Here is an 18,313-nt window from a genome sequence, read left to right as displayed (position 1 = left end):
AGAGGTCTGCACAATGCACTGCCCAGCCCTCTCCTTCCGGGGCCTCTTCTGCTACTCACTGCCACGCCCAGCTGTGTCCAACCTAAAGCTTCCTCTAGGAGTGCTCAAGGATTTGTGAAGAGATGGAGGTGGGGAAGGGAAGTCTAAGAGGATGAGAGAGGGGGTCCTGGCCCACCTTCCCTACCCAATGCCCCTTCTCAGCTCAAAAGAGTCAGGTTGAGTTTGTTTCCCTGTAGTAGGCTAAGGCAACCACGAGGCTGGCGCACAGAGAGGCACCGCCCCAGCCTTCAGGAGCTCCATGCTCAGCTAGCCATGAGACTCAGCCAGGACAGGGGAGAAACACCCGTTCTCCCCTCAAGGCCACACAGACTTCCCTTCGGTAAGATCCATCCTTGGAGAGCAGAGCTCTACTTTGACGTGTGCTAATGTGCATACTTTTTCTGTGCACCTGAGTCTTAGAGTCATTCCTGGCCTGGTTCTTCAGGAGGCAGAGGCACACACTGGCCATCCCTAACTCCACAGCAGAGCTCTGTCTCAAAAAGCCAAGAGCTGGAGCCAGGACTCCATGGTATCGCATTTGCTGAGCATCTGAAGGCCCCGAGTTCACCACCCAAGCACCCAAAGAGAAGGAGAGAAGGGCTGGCAAGAGTTATCCTACCTCGAATTTCTTTCTTCCCCAGCTCCTCAGACCAGTAGGGGCCAAGAATAGTGTGGGTGGACCCTGAAAAGAAATGACAAGCCATGAGAGCCATAGAGTAACATTTCTCTAAATGGATCAACAATTATAATCAATCATCCAGGATGACTAAACCTTAGGTTGTCAATCCTATGTCAAGGTGGCCACAGCAAAGTGTGGAGTGAGGAAAGGGAGAGAGAGGATTTATAAAGCAGTGCTTCCGAATGACCTGTCAAATCTGTCTTATCTCTCCAAAGATGCATAAGGCTACAGGGTTAGTATTTTGTTTGTTTCTTGGTGTTTTCTTTTTTGAGATAGTCTTGTGTAGCCCAGGCTACCCTGCAACTAGCTGAGGCTAATCTTGAACAGCTCCTTCTGCCCTAACCTCCCAAGTGCTATCTTGACATCTGTACCTTCATGCCAGGCAAGACCGTAGGCGTTAATGCTTGTCTGTCAGTTGTCAGTTCATTGTCAAATCAAGGCCTTCCCATGACTCTTTCCCCAGCTTTCAGGGAATGGAACTTGACCCTCCTGCTGTGTAGATGCCAGGGAAGGAGGAAACTCAGATAACAGACAACCTTTCAGAGCTTTCGGGACTCAATGCTCATTCTTTTTCATTGGAGTTTTTGTTGTTGTTGTTGTTGTTGTGTGTGTGTGTGTGTGTGTGTGTGTGTGTTGGTTTGGGCAGTACTGGACCCCCATATGGCATACAAGCCCTCTACCAACTAGATCTCCTTATTTTTGTTTTGTTTAATTTAGCCTAGAACTAGATCAGAGATTACGTATGAAGATGAAGAAACAAAGTGAGGGGTAGTGGCACACCTTTAATGCTAGCCCTCTGGAGGCAGAGTCAGGGGGATTAGAAGCTGCTGTGTGTTCACGCGTGCTGCCCAGAATCCTCTGCCAGACAGAGAAGCTCCCTGGACTACATGGATGCTGAAGGCGTGTTCCCGAGTCTTCAGCTGTGCTTCTCTGCTGCGTTGCGAGTTCCCGTTTTGTTCCTCACTGAGGACTCAGTGAAGGTCTGGAACCATTCTGGCTCTTGGCATCTGGAGCCTCTGCCCACTTCCTTTCAGCCCTGCCTCTGCTTCCCCCAGCAGCCCCCTTCCATCAGCCACTCTGGCTGCATAGACCATTGTCCTCAACGGGAATGGCAGTAGGAGCACCACATTTCTTCCCTCTGCTTCCGGCTGGTACAAGACGTGCAAACGTTGGCTCGGGGATCTAGGTGCACTTGAAGGGGACTATGTGGCCTTGTCTTCGTGTGCGGAGAGTCTAGGGAAGAGTTTAGCAGCCTAGGACTTTGAGCTGTGTACACACCTCTCTCTGAACAATGTACACGCTGTTAACAGATTGGGACCCCCCTCCTCAGAGCTGTAAGCACACCTGCTATCAACAATGAGAAAAAGTTAAATAAACTACCCACTTTAGCATCCCCTGGATAACATCCTGTTTCTATCCAAATACATCACGGAACACAGTCTGAGAACTATGCCATAGCCAATGGGCCAATCCAGCCTAGACTAGTTTGGGGTACATAAGGCAAACTATCCTCAAAGTGAACTTTTATGCAGAATCCCCTATTTACCATCTTATGACTGCATAATTGGATGTGTATATGATTAAAATCAGATGCCCATGAAGAAAGGGCTTCCATAGCCTATACTTGTCAATCCAGAGAGAATCTCTCAAATTGTGTTGTTAGTAACCAATCTCCTCCTTCTCTTGAGCACCATATAAGATGTCGGGGACTGGAGAGATAGCTCAGCAGTTCAGAGCACTTGGTGCTCTCGTGGAAGACTGAGTTTCATTCCCAGCACCCATACTGAACAGCTCACAGCCCCCCGACACTCCAACTCCAAGTGTTACCCAAACCTCTAGGGGTACAAGAGCACAGATAAGATACATGCACACACACACACATACACACATACGTACACATACGTACATACATACACACATGCTCCAACACTCCTCTGTCAACCTTGACAGCGACAGCGCGTCCTTTCCTGACCTGTGCTGATGCTTTGAATAAACCTCCCTCACTACTTTGTAATCCCTCTGGGCTTTTATTTCAATTCTTTGGTGAGACTACATGCATCTGGCTGTACCCAGCCCAGACCCTGACCACATGTAACACTTGTGGAAGCGTACCTGTTACCGGGTCTTCAGCCACACCAACCCATGGCGCAAAGTATCTGGAGTAGAAGTCATAGGGGGCCGCCTGCCCCCCAGGCTCTCCTTTGAGAGTGAGAATGAGTTCTTTCACCCTCCCTGTCTTTTCAATCCGAGGCAGAGGCTCCGTGTTCACCTTCAGGGTCTCTAGAAAGGACCCGGAGCACAAATGGGACGGATCAGGAATAAGCATTTGCCAACGGCCTCCTACACATGGGAAGGAGGCTGGGCTATGACCAGATGGCTCAGCACAGGGAGGGAGAGCCTGCCCTGATATCTACGTACGGGTTAAAAAAAAGGGGTTAGGACAGGCATGGCAGCAGACGCCTCTAACCCCAGCACTCTGGTGACAAACTCTGTGAATTTGAGGCCAGCCTGTTTATAGAGTGAGCCAGTAGCAAGCAGCTCAGGCCAGCCAGAGCTACCATAGGGAAACCCGGTCTCAAAAGAAAAGAAATGTTAAGTCATGCTTTGGAGAAAGCACGGCCTGACTGAAGCAGAGCTGGAAATCTGGGTGATGGCATGCAAATGGTTAAACATGCTGTTTACCTGTCATAAGAATCGCTGAGCCGGACCAGGAGGTTTTTGGTATGTGGAGAGTACCTGATGTCCTGGACCAGGGTGTCACCTATGGCTGCCTGTGAAGCACATCAAGACTCCTCAGAAGGCGAACTCTTCCTCAGTTGTTGGATGTGCGTCTAGCATGCCAGCCAGCAGCCAAGGGTCAGTCAATCCCTGGCACCACATTAACTGGGTATGATGATATGTGCTTATACCCAAGAGAAAGAGGCAGAAAGGTCAGGAGTTCTGAGTCAGCCTTGGCTAGTCAGAAAATGTGAAGCCAGGCTGGGATGCCTGAGATTCTGCCTCAAAAACAAATAACAGAACAAAACAGCTAGGCACCCTCTTTTGACACAAACATGTGGGAGGCAGAGGCGGGGGGCTCTATAGTGAGATCAGAGTCAACCAGGCCTACAAAAGACAGCAACAAACCTCCTCAAAAGCGGCCTTGGTTGCCATGTATGAGAAACAATCTCCCATGAAGCGTGTGTTGTGAGCCAGGCCCCACATAGTCCCCAGGTCCCAGGAGATGCCTTCAGTTTCAGGGCTCAAAGTACTGCTCAAAGACAGCCATGTTCCTGGCCAACAGAAGGACCCTTCAGGAGCCAGTGAGCTTCCGCTCTGAGAGCCAGGAAACAGGTAGTGTTCACCACGTGCTCAGTGCGTGTCCCAACACACAGCTCCACCAGGTGGGGCCCCACAGACCCAGGCCTCTCCCTCCCTTTCTTCCTCTTCTCCCTTCCCTCCCTCTCTTCCTCCTCTCTCAAGTCTGAGTCACTCTAGAATCAAGTTTGAACCCCTGCATCAACTGTCTTTCGAGGTGAGAGCCACTAGCTCACCTCTTTAAGTTGGAAAGACAATGAAATGGCTGTACGTGCAGCCACCCTAGGACACCCAGGGATGCTCCGTGTGCCGGGACTCAGGGCTGGCCTGAGTGAATAGAACGTGTCTGAGTACGCTCTGCTCAGGGAGCACACTACCTCTATTTGACTGGAAATGCAACCCTTCGTGGTCCAAAGGGGCAGGGGATAATACCTTCTATCCTCTTCGCCACCCCCTTCAGGCCTTCTCTGTCCTCGCCAAACACTCTGTCTTAGTCCTGTCCCACTGTGGAGACTATATGGCACATAGTGAAATCAACCGAATCAGGTGTGACTGTATGGCCTGTAATCTGAGCATTCGAGAAGCAGGAGAATTTGCAAGGATAAGAGCAGGCTGGGCTACACAGTAGGGAAGAAAGATTACAACTCAGTGAAAGCGATTACCCTTACTAAGTAAACACAATATTAACACTCTGACCTGAAACTGACTAGGCTTCCACAGCGGTGGGTACACCGGATGGGGCTTTATTACGGGATCACATCACACCCAAGCTTTCAAACACCAACACAAACAACCACACCACACAACCTCAAAGTGAATGCTTTTCACCAACCTTTATCAAGTCTCCTACTTCGTGGAAGTCCTAGGAGGGGAAAAGAGATGAAGTCATTGCTGAGCAGGAGAGCTGTGGGCTGACCTCAGCTTGTAGCTATAATCACTCATGTCACAATTAGACGTAAATACAGTAAGGGCTAACCTGGGGGAAGGTTGGGTAGAGAGGAAAGTCCAAGACAATCCCATCTTCTGCCTTTCTGGCCTTCAGCTCCCCACTCAGAGTGACAAACGTCAGAGTGCTGTTCGTGTTCTCTGGGCAGAGCAGGAACCGAGAATAAGGAAAATAAACGTGATTGTGTTTTCTGGGGGTTCATCACTGTTTGTCTAGTGGTGGTGGTAGGTGTGGGTGCGTGGGTTTGTGCGTGCATGTGTGCGTGCGTGCGTGTTACTGTGGCGTGAACCCAGGGGATCACACAACGTAAGCACCTCTCACTAAGCGATCTCCCCGGTCCTCGCTGGCCTTTTGTTTTTATGGCGGAGTCTCAGTTGTCTGGGCTGGCCTTGAGTCCATCTGCAACCCAGGATGTCTGTGAATTTTTACTCCTCTCTTCACAGCCTCCTAAACAGCTGGGATTTCAAGACTATCTCACCCACCTAAACTTGTTCTGATTCTCTACCCACACAAACAAAATCACCTTCTCATAATGATCAGATTTTATGACTTGAAAGTAGAGTGTCCACACCCTTGGTCCTCAGTTTTGGGGAGAGGCATACTTTGAGAGCTGGGTCATAGGTGAAAGGTCTCAGATGGGGCACGAAGACAGGTTGTCGGGGAGTTGGGAGTTGACTAAAACAGTTGTTGACAGTATGGGCAGACAGACAGCAACATGGTGAAGGCTCTGAGCAGAGTTAGGGCTCCAGCACCAGAGACAGGCAGCACAGTGGGGTTCTCCAGAGAGAAGTCAGTGCCCACGCGGCAGACTGGGGGAGTGTCCTTTCAGATCTTCCTGAGCATGGGGCCTGTTTCATAGCTCAAGCCTGCAGCCAGGCTCTGATGCCCAGGCAGGGGTTGGGGTGTGGAACAAGATGTACGGCCACCAGGACCCACTTTCATATAAAACCAGTAGCCCGGGCGAGAGTTCCTGACACGGGGAGGCCATTATTTACAGACTCACAATGCTGGGTAGGGCGCCTGTCGGTGTCTTGAGAGAGGAAGGGCTTCTGCAGGGCACTGAGCTCTGAGCAGTGGCTGCATCCTAATACTCCATCCTTACAAAGGGCCACAGGCCTGTGAGAGTTAAGGCTTGGCCAGCATCTGGGCGAGGTCACTGCTTCCTCTCTAAGCTCAGTGTTACCAGGACAAACTCTTAAAACCAGGGACCACACCACAGTGGCCACCTCGATGGATGTAGCCCCTAAACTGTGAACCCAAACAAGCCTCCCCTCTGTTAGGTCGCCTCTGTCAGGTACTTCATCACAGCAGGAGGGCAGAGCTGAGCATACCGGATTGTGTGGTAGAGGCCCTGACTAACTTGCAGCCTCGCCCCTGAAGGGCACAGGCTCCCTTAAGCGCCGGCTTCATCTTACCCTTCAGCATAAGGTCCCCGGCTTGTATCCACCCTGAGTCACAACCTCACTCGGGGTCATATAACTAGACGTGGGTGTTATAAACAATGTGTCGATAGTATACGGCCAGGCTACCGCACCCAGAACAACCAAAAACTAATTCAAAATCTTATGTGTAGCCAGGCAGTGGTGCCGCACGCCTTTGATCCTAGCGCTTGGGAGGCAGAGGCAGGCGGATCTCTGTGAGTTCGAGGTCAGCCTGGTCTACACAGCAAGTTCCAGGACAGCCAGGGCTACAGAAAGAGAGCCTCTCTCGAAGCAAACCAACAAGCGAACAAGCAAACATCTTATGTGTTCTGGCTTGCTCACCCATGTCGCATGTGTGACGTCACTGCAGCCTGAGACACGTGCACTTTGCATGCCCCTTGCCTTCTCCCACCAATGAAACACGCAGCTCACGTCTGAGACGACGGCAGGTTATACGTTACACCGGCTCTACTGCACACACGACGTGGTTCTCTCACAAAAACGTAGTAGCTTACTTACAGGAAGCAAGGGCATTTAATGGTTTCTGATCGTCATTCGTCAGTATAGAAGTGTTAAATCAATGTTGGGATTTGTATCACAATGTTATTTTTAGAAATAAAAAAATTAACGCGTCTGAGTGTTTACCTGCACGTATATCTGTGCAAATGTGTGTGATTTGCCCTCCGAGGCCATAGATCCCTGGACCTGGAGTTACAGAGGGTCTGTGAGCCACCGTGTGGGTGCGGGGAGTGGAACTTGGGTCCTCTAGAAGAGCAGCCGGTTCTATTAACCACTGAACCAGCTCTCCAGTCCCTAAAATGTTTGGCTTTTAAAATTACTCTTTGAGTTTCAGCTGTTTGGCTCAGTGCTGCCAAGACTAAGATCCTACATTCGGCTCCCCAGCCTCACAGACGAGGGAAAGACCAGACCCCTGAAAATTGTCCTCCGATCTCTACATGTACACTGTGGCATTTGTTCGCGCACACACAAAAAGTAACCAATTAATTAAAATGTAAAGAAACTGCTTGAGGGATCTAAAACCCTTTTCTGGCCTCCCCTGGGATGGCCCATCCATGGTACACAGATGCAGGCAAAAACACTTATACATGTAAAAACAAAGGGGGAAAAAGTGACCTGGACCAGTGTATCATCCTTCAGTGGCAAGGTCCTGAGAAGGAAGGTCTGGGGGATCAGAGATAAAGAAGATAGAACAGGTGGGCTCAGGAGGTCTTGCTTGAGCTGTACTCCGTGCCAAGCAAGCCTAATTAAGAGGTACATGACCTTCTATAGGAGTTCCGGGGGGAGATGGAACAGAGTCAGCAGAAACTATCATACGATGGGATGAAGTCAGCAGGGAGCTAGCAGACAATGTCGCACAAGGTGACCAGAGCGATGCACACGGCAGCCTTAGGATTGACAGCTGTAGCCCCAGATGGTGGGAAGAGTTGGGTGCTCCGGACATGAGGCCACAGTTCTCCAAGGCCCCGGCCCCAGGCTATTGTCAGCTCTACCAAGCATGTTCCTGGTTTTAGAGAAGGAGCTGTGGATTCCTTACATTAGAGGCCCCATAGATCACAGCCTCAGGGAAAGCCTGGGATCAGTCCAGCCTTCAACAACAAAAAAAGTAATTAAAATCAACTGCTGTTTGAGGAGCCGGGTACGGTGACTCAAAGTTGTAATCCCAGCACCAGCAGGCAGAGGTAGGAAGGCAGCAAGTTCAAGTCCTACCAGGCCCAAGTACCAAGTTCCAGGCCAAACAGAATTAGGTAGAAAGAAACTGTTTTTTATTTTTATTTTTTTGTTTTGTTTTGTTTTTGTTTTTTGAGACAGGGTTTTGCTGTGTAGCCTTGACTGTCCTGGACTCGATTTATAGACAAGGCTAACCTTGAACTTACTGAGCTCTGCCTGCTTTTACATCCCATGTGCTGGAATTAAAGGTTGTGTGCCATCACTCCCAGCAAGGCAGGGGATATGGCTTAGTTGGTAGAGTGCTGCCTAACATGCACAGAGCTGGGGGTTCGAATCCCCAGCACTGCATAAAAGGTTTGTGTCAGCAAAAGCCTGTAATACCACACTTGAGAGTAAAGGCACAAAGAGCAGAATTTCAAGGGTATTTGGGTGTATAAGGAATTCAAAGCCAGCCTGAAATATAAGACCCAGTCTCAAAAAAAAAAAAAAAGTGTGAGTTTAAAATCAAAACGGACAGTGGTGGTGCATGCCTTTAATCCCAGCACTCGGAGGCAGAAGTAGGTGGATGGATCTCTGTGAGTTCAAGGCCAGCCTGGTTTACAAAGTGAGTTCAAGGCCAGCCTGGTTTACAAAGTGAGTTCCAGGACAGCCAGGGCTAAAACAGAGAAACCCTGTCTCAAAAAAAATAAAAAAAATCAATAGGGCACCATGTGGAAAAGAGCATGCCTTTGTTTTCCACATATCTCCTTATGTGCTGTGTCCATTTTGGCCATGCAGGTCCCTCTCCCACAGGTAAACAAAATAAGCCTTTTTTAAAAATTCACATTACTAAGCCATGGTGGTGCATGCCATAATTCTAATCCTTGGGAGGTGGAAATAGGAGGATCCAGAGTTTCAAGGCCACTATCAGGTACACAGGAAAGTCAAAGCCAGACTCAGCTAACTGAGACCCTATCACAAAACGAACAAACAACAATAAATAAATAAGCAAAGTGCACATTACTTCTTTTGTGAAACAGAACAGCCGCAGAAGCCAGGGTGGCGTGGCCACAAAGCGGGAACTCACTCTCCGGGGTAAACCATCTTAGTCCAAAACGGGAACCTTCGGAGGAGAAAAGGTCAAAGGAAAGCAAGATCAAACCCACACGGTCAGCTTAAAAACGCCTCCGAATCTTCTTCCCTTACTCACTAGCGCAGCTAAGAGGCAAGCCTTTCATAAAGGGTGAGCATGGGGTAGACAGATGGTCTATTCCCTCCCTGGGAACGGTCCTGATGACGTGAGTTTGAGTCTCAGGATCGACATGGTGGAACAAGAGAACCGACTCCTACAAGCTGTTCCAACCTTACACACTCGCTGTGGCACATGCATGGGCACTTGTGCACACACATGTGCTCACACACACAAATAAATGTGAAGGAAAAAAATGTAAATGTGTATTTACTTTCTGTGAAGTTGTCAGTTGGTTGCAGTTTTCGGATAAAAGCGGTTTCCGAGAGGCTGATCTCCCTTGCAATGTGTTGATGAGTGTCTTCGTCCAATGTCTTAAATAGAAATGAAAGGTTATTGAGAGACTGGAACACAGATCCGACTTGATGTAGCAGTTTATTGGCATCAAAAACCATAAGCTTAGACTTGGTATAGAGATGCTCATCTTTAATCCCAGCACTTGGGAGGCAGAAACAGGCAGGTATCTGTAAGCTGGAGGCTAGTCCGGTCTACAGAGTTCCGGGACAGGAAAGGCTACATAATGAGACCATGTGAGAAAGAAAGAAAAAGAGAGAAAGAGAGAGAAAGAAAGAGAGAAAAGGAAGAAAGAAAAGAAAGGAAGAAAGAAAGAAAGAAAGAAGGAAATGAAGGAAGAAAGAGAGAGAGAATTTATATGCTTGCAGTAGTTTGACTGTAACTGCTAGGAGGTATGAGGAGGTGCGCCTTGTTGGAGTAGGTGTGGCTTTGCTTAAGGAAGTGTGTCACTGTGGGAGCCAGCTTTGAGGTCTCATATGCTCAAGCTACATCCAATGTAACACAGTCTCCTGCTGCTGCCCATAGATCAAGATGTAGAACTCTCAGGCTGGAGAGATGGTTCAGTGGTTAAGAGCACTGGCTGCTCTTCCAGAGGTCCTGAGTTCAATTCCCAGCACCCACGTGGTGGCTCATAACCATCTCAATGATTTGGTGCCCTCTTCTGGCATGCAGGTGTACATGTGGATAGGGCACTCATCTACATTAAATAAATAAATAAATAAATAAATAAATAAATAAATAAATAATAAGATGTAGAACTCTCAGCTCCTTCTCCAGCACCATGTCTGCCTGCACACCACCATGTCCTACCATGACTATAATGGACTAAACCTCCGAAACTGTAAGACAGCTAAAGTTAAATCTTTTCCTCATAAGAGCTGTTGTGGTCATGGTGTCTCTTTATGGCAATAGAAACCCTAACTAAGACACATACATGGCCTCTAAAATGTTAAAAAGAAAATTCCCAGCACTCAGGAGGCAGAGGCAGGAGGATGTCTGTGAGTTCGAGACCAGCCTGGTCTACAAAAGGAGTTCAGGACAGCCAGGGCTACACAGAGAAACCCTGTCTCAAACAACAACAAAATTCAAGTTACATATTAAAAAATTAAAGATTGTGTGTGTGTGTGTGTGTGTGTGTGTGTGTGTGTGTGTGTGTGTTACTGTTGGGTTTTTTGTTTTTGTTTTTGTTTTTTTAGCTTTTTGTGGCTTCTTGTTATCAATGAGAGTCCCTGGGGCTGCCCGCAGGAACACGTGTGGTGAGCAATTCAGCAGCTATACCACTGAAGAAAGCGTCTCCCTCCCACTAACTGCCTATAACTCCGTGGAGAGGAGCAGGGCCTCATGAAGCCCTGGCGCTCATTCTTCGCCCCTTCTCTATTTCCTGAGCAAGGGGACTGCGTGTCTGAGAGTTCACTCTGTTTACAAGGTGCTGAGATCCAATCCCGGACTTTGTGCACGCTGGGCAAACACTGCCAACTGAGACACATTCGCGGCTCCATTTCCTTCATTCTAACATTTCCTTCATTTTTTAAGCTAGCCACATTGATACATGCCTGTAATCCCGGGAAAATGAAGGCAGGAGGGTCATGAGTTCAGTTATTCTCAGCCATATACAAGTTTAAGGTCGGCCTGGGCCTACACAAAACCTTGCCTCCAAAATTAAATGATAGACGGATAATTGATAGTAGAACATAGATGATAGATAAATGATAGATGGTAGATAAATGATTGATAGATAGTAGACAGATCACAAGCTCTTGTTATCCCATTAACACTTTGCAGAAAGGAAAGCACCAGCAAGCAGAGAAACGTGGGCCGTCGCGAGGCAACTAAGGGGGCAACAGTGAGTGCTGAGTGGGGACCACTGCTGAGGGAATCTTAGTCCGTCCCCATACCTGCTCAATCAGAGTGTCTTGTCTGGAGTCCTGGTGTGTAAGCCATGGCCCTGTGTGCAAGCAGCATCGAGACAGAAGCCAAGTCACCTCCGGGAAGCGACCCTGTGCAATGTCGGTGAGGGGAGCCCGGAGGCACGCAGGGGCTGTTTGTTTGGGGGCTGTGGATGCTGGAGACTGGATCCAGGAGTCGGCCGTGCTCAGCGTGTGTTCTGCACTGAGCTTCATGAAGATTTCGACAAGAAGTTCAATAGCCGTAAAGAGGCTCACAACCGGGAATGCAAACTGGTACAACCACTTTGGAAGTCAATCTGGCTCTTACTCAGACAATTAGGAATAATAAAGATCCAGCTATACCACTCCTAGGTATATATCCAAAATATGCTCAAGTACACAACAATGACATTTGCTCAACCATGTTTGTAGCAGCTTTATTAGTAATAGCCAGAACCTGGAAACAACCCAGATGTCCCTCAACGGAGGAATGGATACAGAAACTGTGGTATTTTTACACAATGGAATACTACTCAGCAACCAAAAATGAGGAAATCATGAAATTTGCGGGCAAATGGTGGGATCTAGAAAAGATCATTCTGAGTGAGTTATCCGAGAAGGAGAAAGACACACATGGTATATACTCGCTTATATAGACCTATAAGATATGATAAACATAATGAAATCTATACACCTAAAAAAGATAAACAAGAAAGAAGACCCAGGGTAAGATGATCAGTCCTCACTTAGAAAGACAAATGGGATGCACATTGGACGTAGGAGAAAACAAGTAACAGGACAAGAGCCTACCACAGAGGGCCTCTGAAAGACTCTACCCAGCAGTGTATCAAAACAGATGCTGAGACTCATAACCAAACCTTGGGCAGAGTGCAGGGAATCATATGAAAGAAGGAGATTTAGTATGATGTGGAAAGGATAGGAGCTCCACAAGGACCAAATATATCTGGGCACAGGGTCTTTTCTGAGACTGACACTCCACCAAGGAGCATGCATGGATATAACCTAGAACCTCTGCTTGGATGTAGCCTGTGGTAGCTCAGTAACCAATTGGTTTTCCCTAGTAAGGGAACAGGGACTGTTTCTGACAGGAACTCAATGACTGGCTCTTTGACCTCCCCAACCCCCTAGGGAGGAGCAGTCCTGCTAGGCCACAAAGGAGGACTTTGCAGCCAGTCCTGAAGATACCTGATAAAACAGGGTCAGATGAAAGGGGAGAAGGTCCTCCCCAATCCGTGGACTTGGAAAGGGGCAGGGAGGAGATGAGGGAGGAAGGATGGGATTGGGAAGGAATGAGGGAGTGGGTACAGCTGGGATACAGAGTTAATAAAATGTAACTAATAATAAAAATAAAAATAAATAAATAAAAATCTAAAAAAAAAAAAAAGGTGCTCACCACCATTGTGCCAGTTGCAAGGGATCCAGTGCCCTCTTTTAGCCCATGCCAACATCAGGAATGTACATTGTACACATCCATACATGTGGGCAAACATTCGGACACATGAAAGGAAAACACGTCTTTGAATACATGATTTTAATGATGTGGTCTTATGCTGGGCATGAGGTAGACAGGAAAATGGAAGCAGAGCCTTGCACTGGGCAGGTTTCTGTCTCCTGAAATCAGAGAGCCAAGCACAACTTCTGTGGCAGACTCCCGAGGTTCACCTATGGCATGCACGTTCGGGATATTCATTTTTCCATTTTATGCTCTAAGCTTCCTTTGCATATCAGTGCAGCCCTGACCTGCGGGGACTCAGTGGCAGAACGCATGCTTGGTGTGTACAACCCTCCAAACAGACAGACACCGCTGTTTGTTCTGTTCTGTTTAGGACACGGTCTCCTGTGGTATGTGGCTGAGCTATGTGGCTAGGATGACTCTGAACTTCTGATCCTCCTACCCACCTGCAAAGCGCCTGGATCACACACACCACCTCGCCCAGCAGCCCTCTGGCTTCAGCATCCACTTCCCTTTGGCACCCTCAAGGAGATCAAATTCCCAATACCAAAATCAGAGTGAAGTTCACTGTTCGGAGTGCCAGCGTCCAACAGTGTGAGACAGTTAATTGCTAGCTGACATTTTAGGACCCACGGGATTATTGGGCTGGAAAACCAGAATGAAGTTTTACTTTATACTGCCATCTTGTGGCAGTACAGAGACATGGCAGCCTGCGTGGGACAGCTTGTCTTCTGGGTCTTTGTCCCTCTGTGTTATCACCTTTTACAGGAAGCGCTAAAAACACCCAGGAAGACTTTGGGGACCCCTTCCCTGCACCTGAACTCCCGGAGGAGGCACTTTCAACACCTCCATGTGTTCCTAATAGTTTTTATGGAGGCTGGGTTGTAGCTCAGTGGTAGAGACTTGCCTCCCATGGCAAAGGCCCAGTACCTCCAATTAAAAAAAAAATCAAACTCTACCACAAAACGCAAAGTTTATACTCACTGTTTCATTTTAAGTCCCACACATCCTGGGCGAGATCTGTCCTACCAATCACATGCCCAGTCCTCATTCTCACTTTTTATGCCCTGACCAATCTGCTCCAAGGTAAAAATTAGTGACTGCTGGTTAACAAGAATGCTGTTGTTGTTAATATGGGGAGCTGTGTGTGTGCGTGTGGGTATATGTACATGAGTTAGGTACCCAAGGAGGCCAGTGAGCGTTGGATCCCCTGAAGGAGAAGTTACGGTCGGCTGAAAGCTGCCGTGGGGGAATGCTAGGAACTGAATCCAAGTCCTCTGGAAGAGCCGCAAGTGCTCTTAACCACTGAGCCACCTCTGCAGCCCCAAGAATTCGGGAGGTGTTCTGAATTGTTTTTATTATTATTTACCTGTCTGAGTGTTCTGCCTGCGGTACACCTGCGTACCTCGTACATATGTGCCTGGTGCCTGGTGAGTCCGGAAGAGGGCGCTGGATCCCTAGATCTGGAGTTAGGGATGGCTGTGAGGCAGCACGGAGTGCTAGAAACTGGACCTGAGTATTCTGCAAGAACAGCAGTGCTCTTACGTGCGTGAGCTATCTCTTCAACACCCCGAGAGACTCCCGAGGCCTCGAACGCACTGGTCACCTCTAATGACCCTTCCTCAGGGAGGAGCACTAAGGATGGAGGAAGCTGCTGGACCATCAGCTTCCTCGCTAGAGGTGACCCACGAGATGAACACAGCGCTGTGCCAGCTCTGGTTTTGCCCTGAACAGGGAGGCAGAGGTAGGAAGAGTCCCAAGCTAGCCTGGGCTACACAGTGAGAACCAGGCCAATCTCAGCAGCCTAGTCAAAAAAAAAAAAAAAAAAAAAAAAAAAAAAAAAAAAAAAGCGGGGCTAGAAGAACTGGCTGTTCTTCCAAAGGTCCTGAGTTCAATTCCCAGCAACCACATGGTGGCTTCCAACCATCTACAATGAGATCTCGTGCTCTCTTCTGATGTGCAGGCACACATGCAGGCAGAATATTGCATAAATAATAAATAAACCTTAAAAAAAAAAAAAAAGCCAGACATGGTAGTGAACTCCAGAGACAGAAACAGACGGATCTCTGTGAGTTCAAAGCCAGCCTGGTCTACAAACTGAGTCCAGGACAACCAGGAATCTGTTACACAGAGAAACCCTAATCAAAAGCAAAACAAAAGGCAAACAAACAAACAAAAACACTAGTCCTTGTTGTCAATAGAAACAACTGCCAATGTTTCAGAGAAAAATAATGCAGATATACAAATACTATATTTGGCCTTAGTATGGTTTCTAAAGTATAATAGACATCCAGTAAATCTCATCTAGAATAAACACAAATTATAACTTTTTTCCCCATTTACAAATAACTTTAATTTAATTTAATTTTGGTCTGTTTTGTTTTCTTGAGGTAGGGTCTCACTGTGTAGCCTTGGCTGTCCTGGAACTTGTTCTGTAGACCAGGCTGGCTTTTTTCCCAGCTCACAGAGATCCACCTACCTCTGCCTCCCAAGTGCTGGGGTTAAAGGTGTGTGTCACATTGCCTGGCCCCTAGAAACATTTTTAATTGTCTTAATGGGGGAAGAATGATTGCTATCTAGAGGACAGAAGCCAAGGATAGTGGTAAAACCTTCTAAGGTACACACCTTCACCCTCAACAAAAAAGTATGACAGCGTACTTTTGAAAAAAACTTGTCCTAAAACTGAACACATGTGCACATTCACGTGATCAAGCATGGCTGCTCACACACACATGCTCACACACACTCACACCTCAACAGTAACAAAACAAAAAGGTGGGAGTGGTGACACACACCTTTAATGCCGGCACTCAAGCGGCAGAGTGGGTGGGTCTCTGGGAGTCTGAGGTCGGCCTGGTCTGCACAGCGAGCTCCAGGACAGCCAGGTCCTTGCATAGTGGGAACGTGGGACTCTGCCAGCCCAGAATGTGTGGCTGCTAACACAAGCTGTGTCTCTCCCAGCAGAGCAAGCTTGCCTGCCAACAAGGCACTACCCTCCAGTACCCCAGCGCTCTGACCTCTGCAATTTTTGTTTTATTTGTTTGTTTGTTTAAAACTTTTTACATTTATTTGGGACATGAAGATCAAAGAGGTCAGAGGACAATTCCAGGAGTCAGTTCTCTCCTTTACTGTGTGCATCCAGAGATCAAACTCAAGTCATCAAGTCTGGTGGTGAGCATCCTTACTGACGGAGCCATCTTGCCACTCCTCCTTCCTTTTTGCTTAGACAGGCAGCAAAGCATGTTGTCTCGGTTTCCAGAATAATGGCCTGCATCTGGCTGGTTTTCACCTTTATCATGTTAGTGTGTCTACTTTGTTTTTTATTTCTATATATTTTCTGTGTTTTGATATACTTCCTTACTGTTGAACTATAAGCATCTGTGGACATCATTAATTTGTCGCTATAGCTGATTAAAATAGCTCTGGCTGGCCTGGAACTTCTTTATTGTAGACCAGGCTGGCCAGGAACTCTGCCTCCCTAGTGCTGAAATTAAAATATCTATCTATCTATCTATCTATCTATCTATCTATCTATCTATCTATCTGCCTGTTTTGGAGACAGGGTTTCTCTGTGTAGTTCTGGCTGTCCTACAACACACTCTGTAGACCAGGCTGGCCTTGAACTCAGAGATTTGCCGGCCTCTGCCTCCCTAATGCTGGGATTAAAGGCATGAGCTACCATGCCCAGCTTTGAATATCTATTTTTAAAGTATTAATTTCTTTTTAACTATCTGTACCATCTTTTGTCTAACCTTTAATATGTCTTTGCCTTTATCTTATATGTAATATTATAAGTTCCTTGTCAGGAATTTTCAAGAGATAAATGTCTTGAAAACAAAATAGGATATCATAAAAGCTCTTGGGATTTTATTTTTCAAGACTGTTCATTTTCTTTACACAACTTGTGCTGTTTTTGAGACGCAGTCCCATGTGGCCCAGGATGGCTTGGGACTTGCTAGGTAGCTGGGTATGAGCTTTAACCCCTGATTACAGTGGTGCCCCACCACTTCTGGTTTATGTTGGGCTAGAGGTCAAACCCAGGGCTGCCGTCACACGGGTGAGATCCATCCTCAAGCCCCACACCGCCTTTTATCAAGTAGTCAAAAGGCTCAAAATGCAGAGTATAGCCTACACCTGTACACCAAGCTTTCTGATCAACTCAGTCAAACCATTTTCAGTTCTACTTATTGACTGCCATTACACATAAAACATAAAAGCTATATGTCTTTAAGGGCACCAACAATGTTCTGATATAGTCAAAATTTAAATAAGTTTTTAAAAGACAAGGTAAAACACCACAAAAATTCATTAAGTGAGTTCTAGGACAGCCAGGGCTACATAGAGAAACCCTGTCTCAAAAAAACAAAAGAGAGAGAGAGGAAAAAAAATTCTTCAACTCCAGTGTTTATTGATGTTAGTGTTCTGTAGATAATCAAAGTTATGAAACAACACAAAGTATTGTTATCTGGTGAAAACTATATATTTAAACCACTCACAATTCAATGATATTATGGAGGTACATAGACTATGTCTCAAATAAATACATATATGCGAGGTGGTGGTGGCACACGCCTTTAATCCGAGCACTTGGGAGGCAGAGGCAGGGGGATCTGTGTGAGTTCAGGGCCATCCTGGTCTACAGAGTTCCAGAACAGCCAGGGCTGTTACAAAAAAGAAACCCTACCTGAAAAAAAAAAGTATATATATTCACATGTGTGTGTGTGTGTGTGTGTGTGTGTGTGTGTGAATGACAAAGCTGTACTTAATTGTTTTGACAGAAATCTGTGCTTGCCAGATTGATTCTAAAGAAGATTCCAAATTTGGAATCTGGTTGCTAATTATTCTCTCACTAATCTTTCCAAGCTGTTGTATTACTAGATAAAACCTGGTAATTCCTGGGCCCTCGACATCTGGTGGGAGGCAACGAGATGAACGGTGCCTCTCTAGCCCAGATAATCGACTCCTTTATGCTAACTGCTCTGAGGAGAAGGTAAGATTTAGTTTGGTTTATTTTTCGAGGCAGTTCTCTTTATTAGCCCAGACTGACCTCAGACTCATTATCCTCCTGCTGTAGCTGCTTCCTATTTTTTTTCTTTTTTTTTGGCTACAGTTACCTTTTATGTGAAAATGTCTTTGTGTGTGTGTGTGTGTGTGTGTGTGTGTGTGTGTACGTAGAGGTCAGAGGGCACTTGTAGGCACCCTGTTCTTTCCTTCCCTGTGGAGCCAGGAGGTGAGGCCTGGCAGCAGGCTCCTTCACTCCCTGAGCCACCTCACCGGCCCCACGGTGCATGTGTGGAGCCGAAGGACAGTTTTTAACAGTCGGCTCCCTCTTTTCACCATGTGAAGGACAGTTTGTAACA

General features: G+C 47.1%; 1 protein-coding gene across 1 annotated transcript in view; it reads right to left on the bottom strand.

Annotated features, from left to right (window-relative positions):
• The window catches only part of LOC129670408 (phenazine biosynthesis-like domain-containing protein 2), a 35,855-nt gene that overhangs the window by 1,265 nt on the left and 16,277 nt on the right, over window positions 1-18,313 (bottom strand). The window contains exons 3-9 of the mRNA XM_055598906.1: window positions 9,514-9,613; window positions 9,075-9,173; window positions 4,992-5,101; window positions 4,848-4,877; window positions 3,402-3,489; window positions 2,831-3,010; window positions 659-721 (exon numbers count right to left, since the gene is read on the bottom strand). Of these exons, the coding sequence (XP_055454881.1) occupies window positions 659-721; window positions 2,831-3,010; window positions 3,402-3,489; window positions 4,848-4,877; window positions 4,992-5,101; window positions 9,075-9,173; window positions 9,514-9,613 (670 nt within the window). The remainder of the gene's footprint in view (window positions 1-658; window positions 722-2,830; window positions 3,011-3,401; window positions 3,490-4,847; window positions 4,878-4,991; window positions 5,102-9,074; window positions 9,174-9,513; window positions 9,614-18,313) is intronic.

Source organism: Psammomys obesus, unplaced genomic scaffold, assembly GCF_907164565.1.
Source record: "Psammomys obesus unplaced genomic scaffold, mPsaObe1.curated_primary_1811, whole genome shotgun sequence".
NCBI classification, from domain to species: domain Eukaryota; kingdom Metazoa; phylum Chordata; class Mammalia; order Rodentia; family Muridae; genus Psammomys; species Psammomys obesus.
The sequence above is the reverse complement of the archived record's forward strand: the minus strand, read 5'-3'. Positions and strand labels throughout refer to the sequence as shown.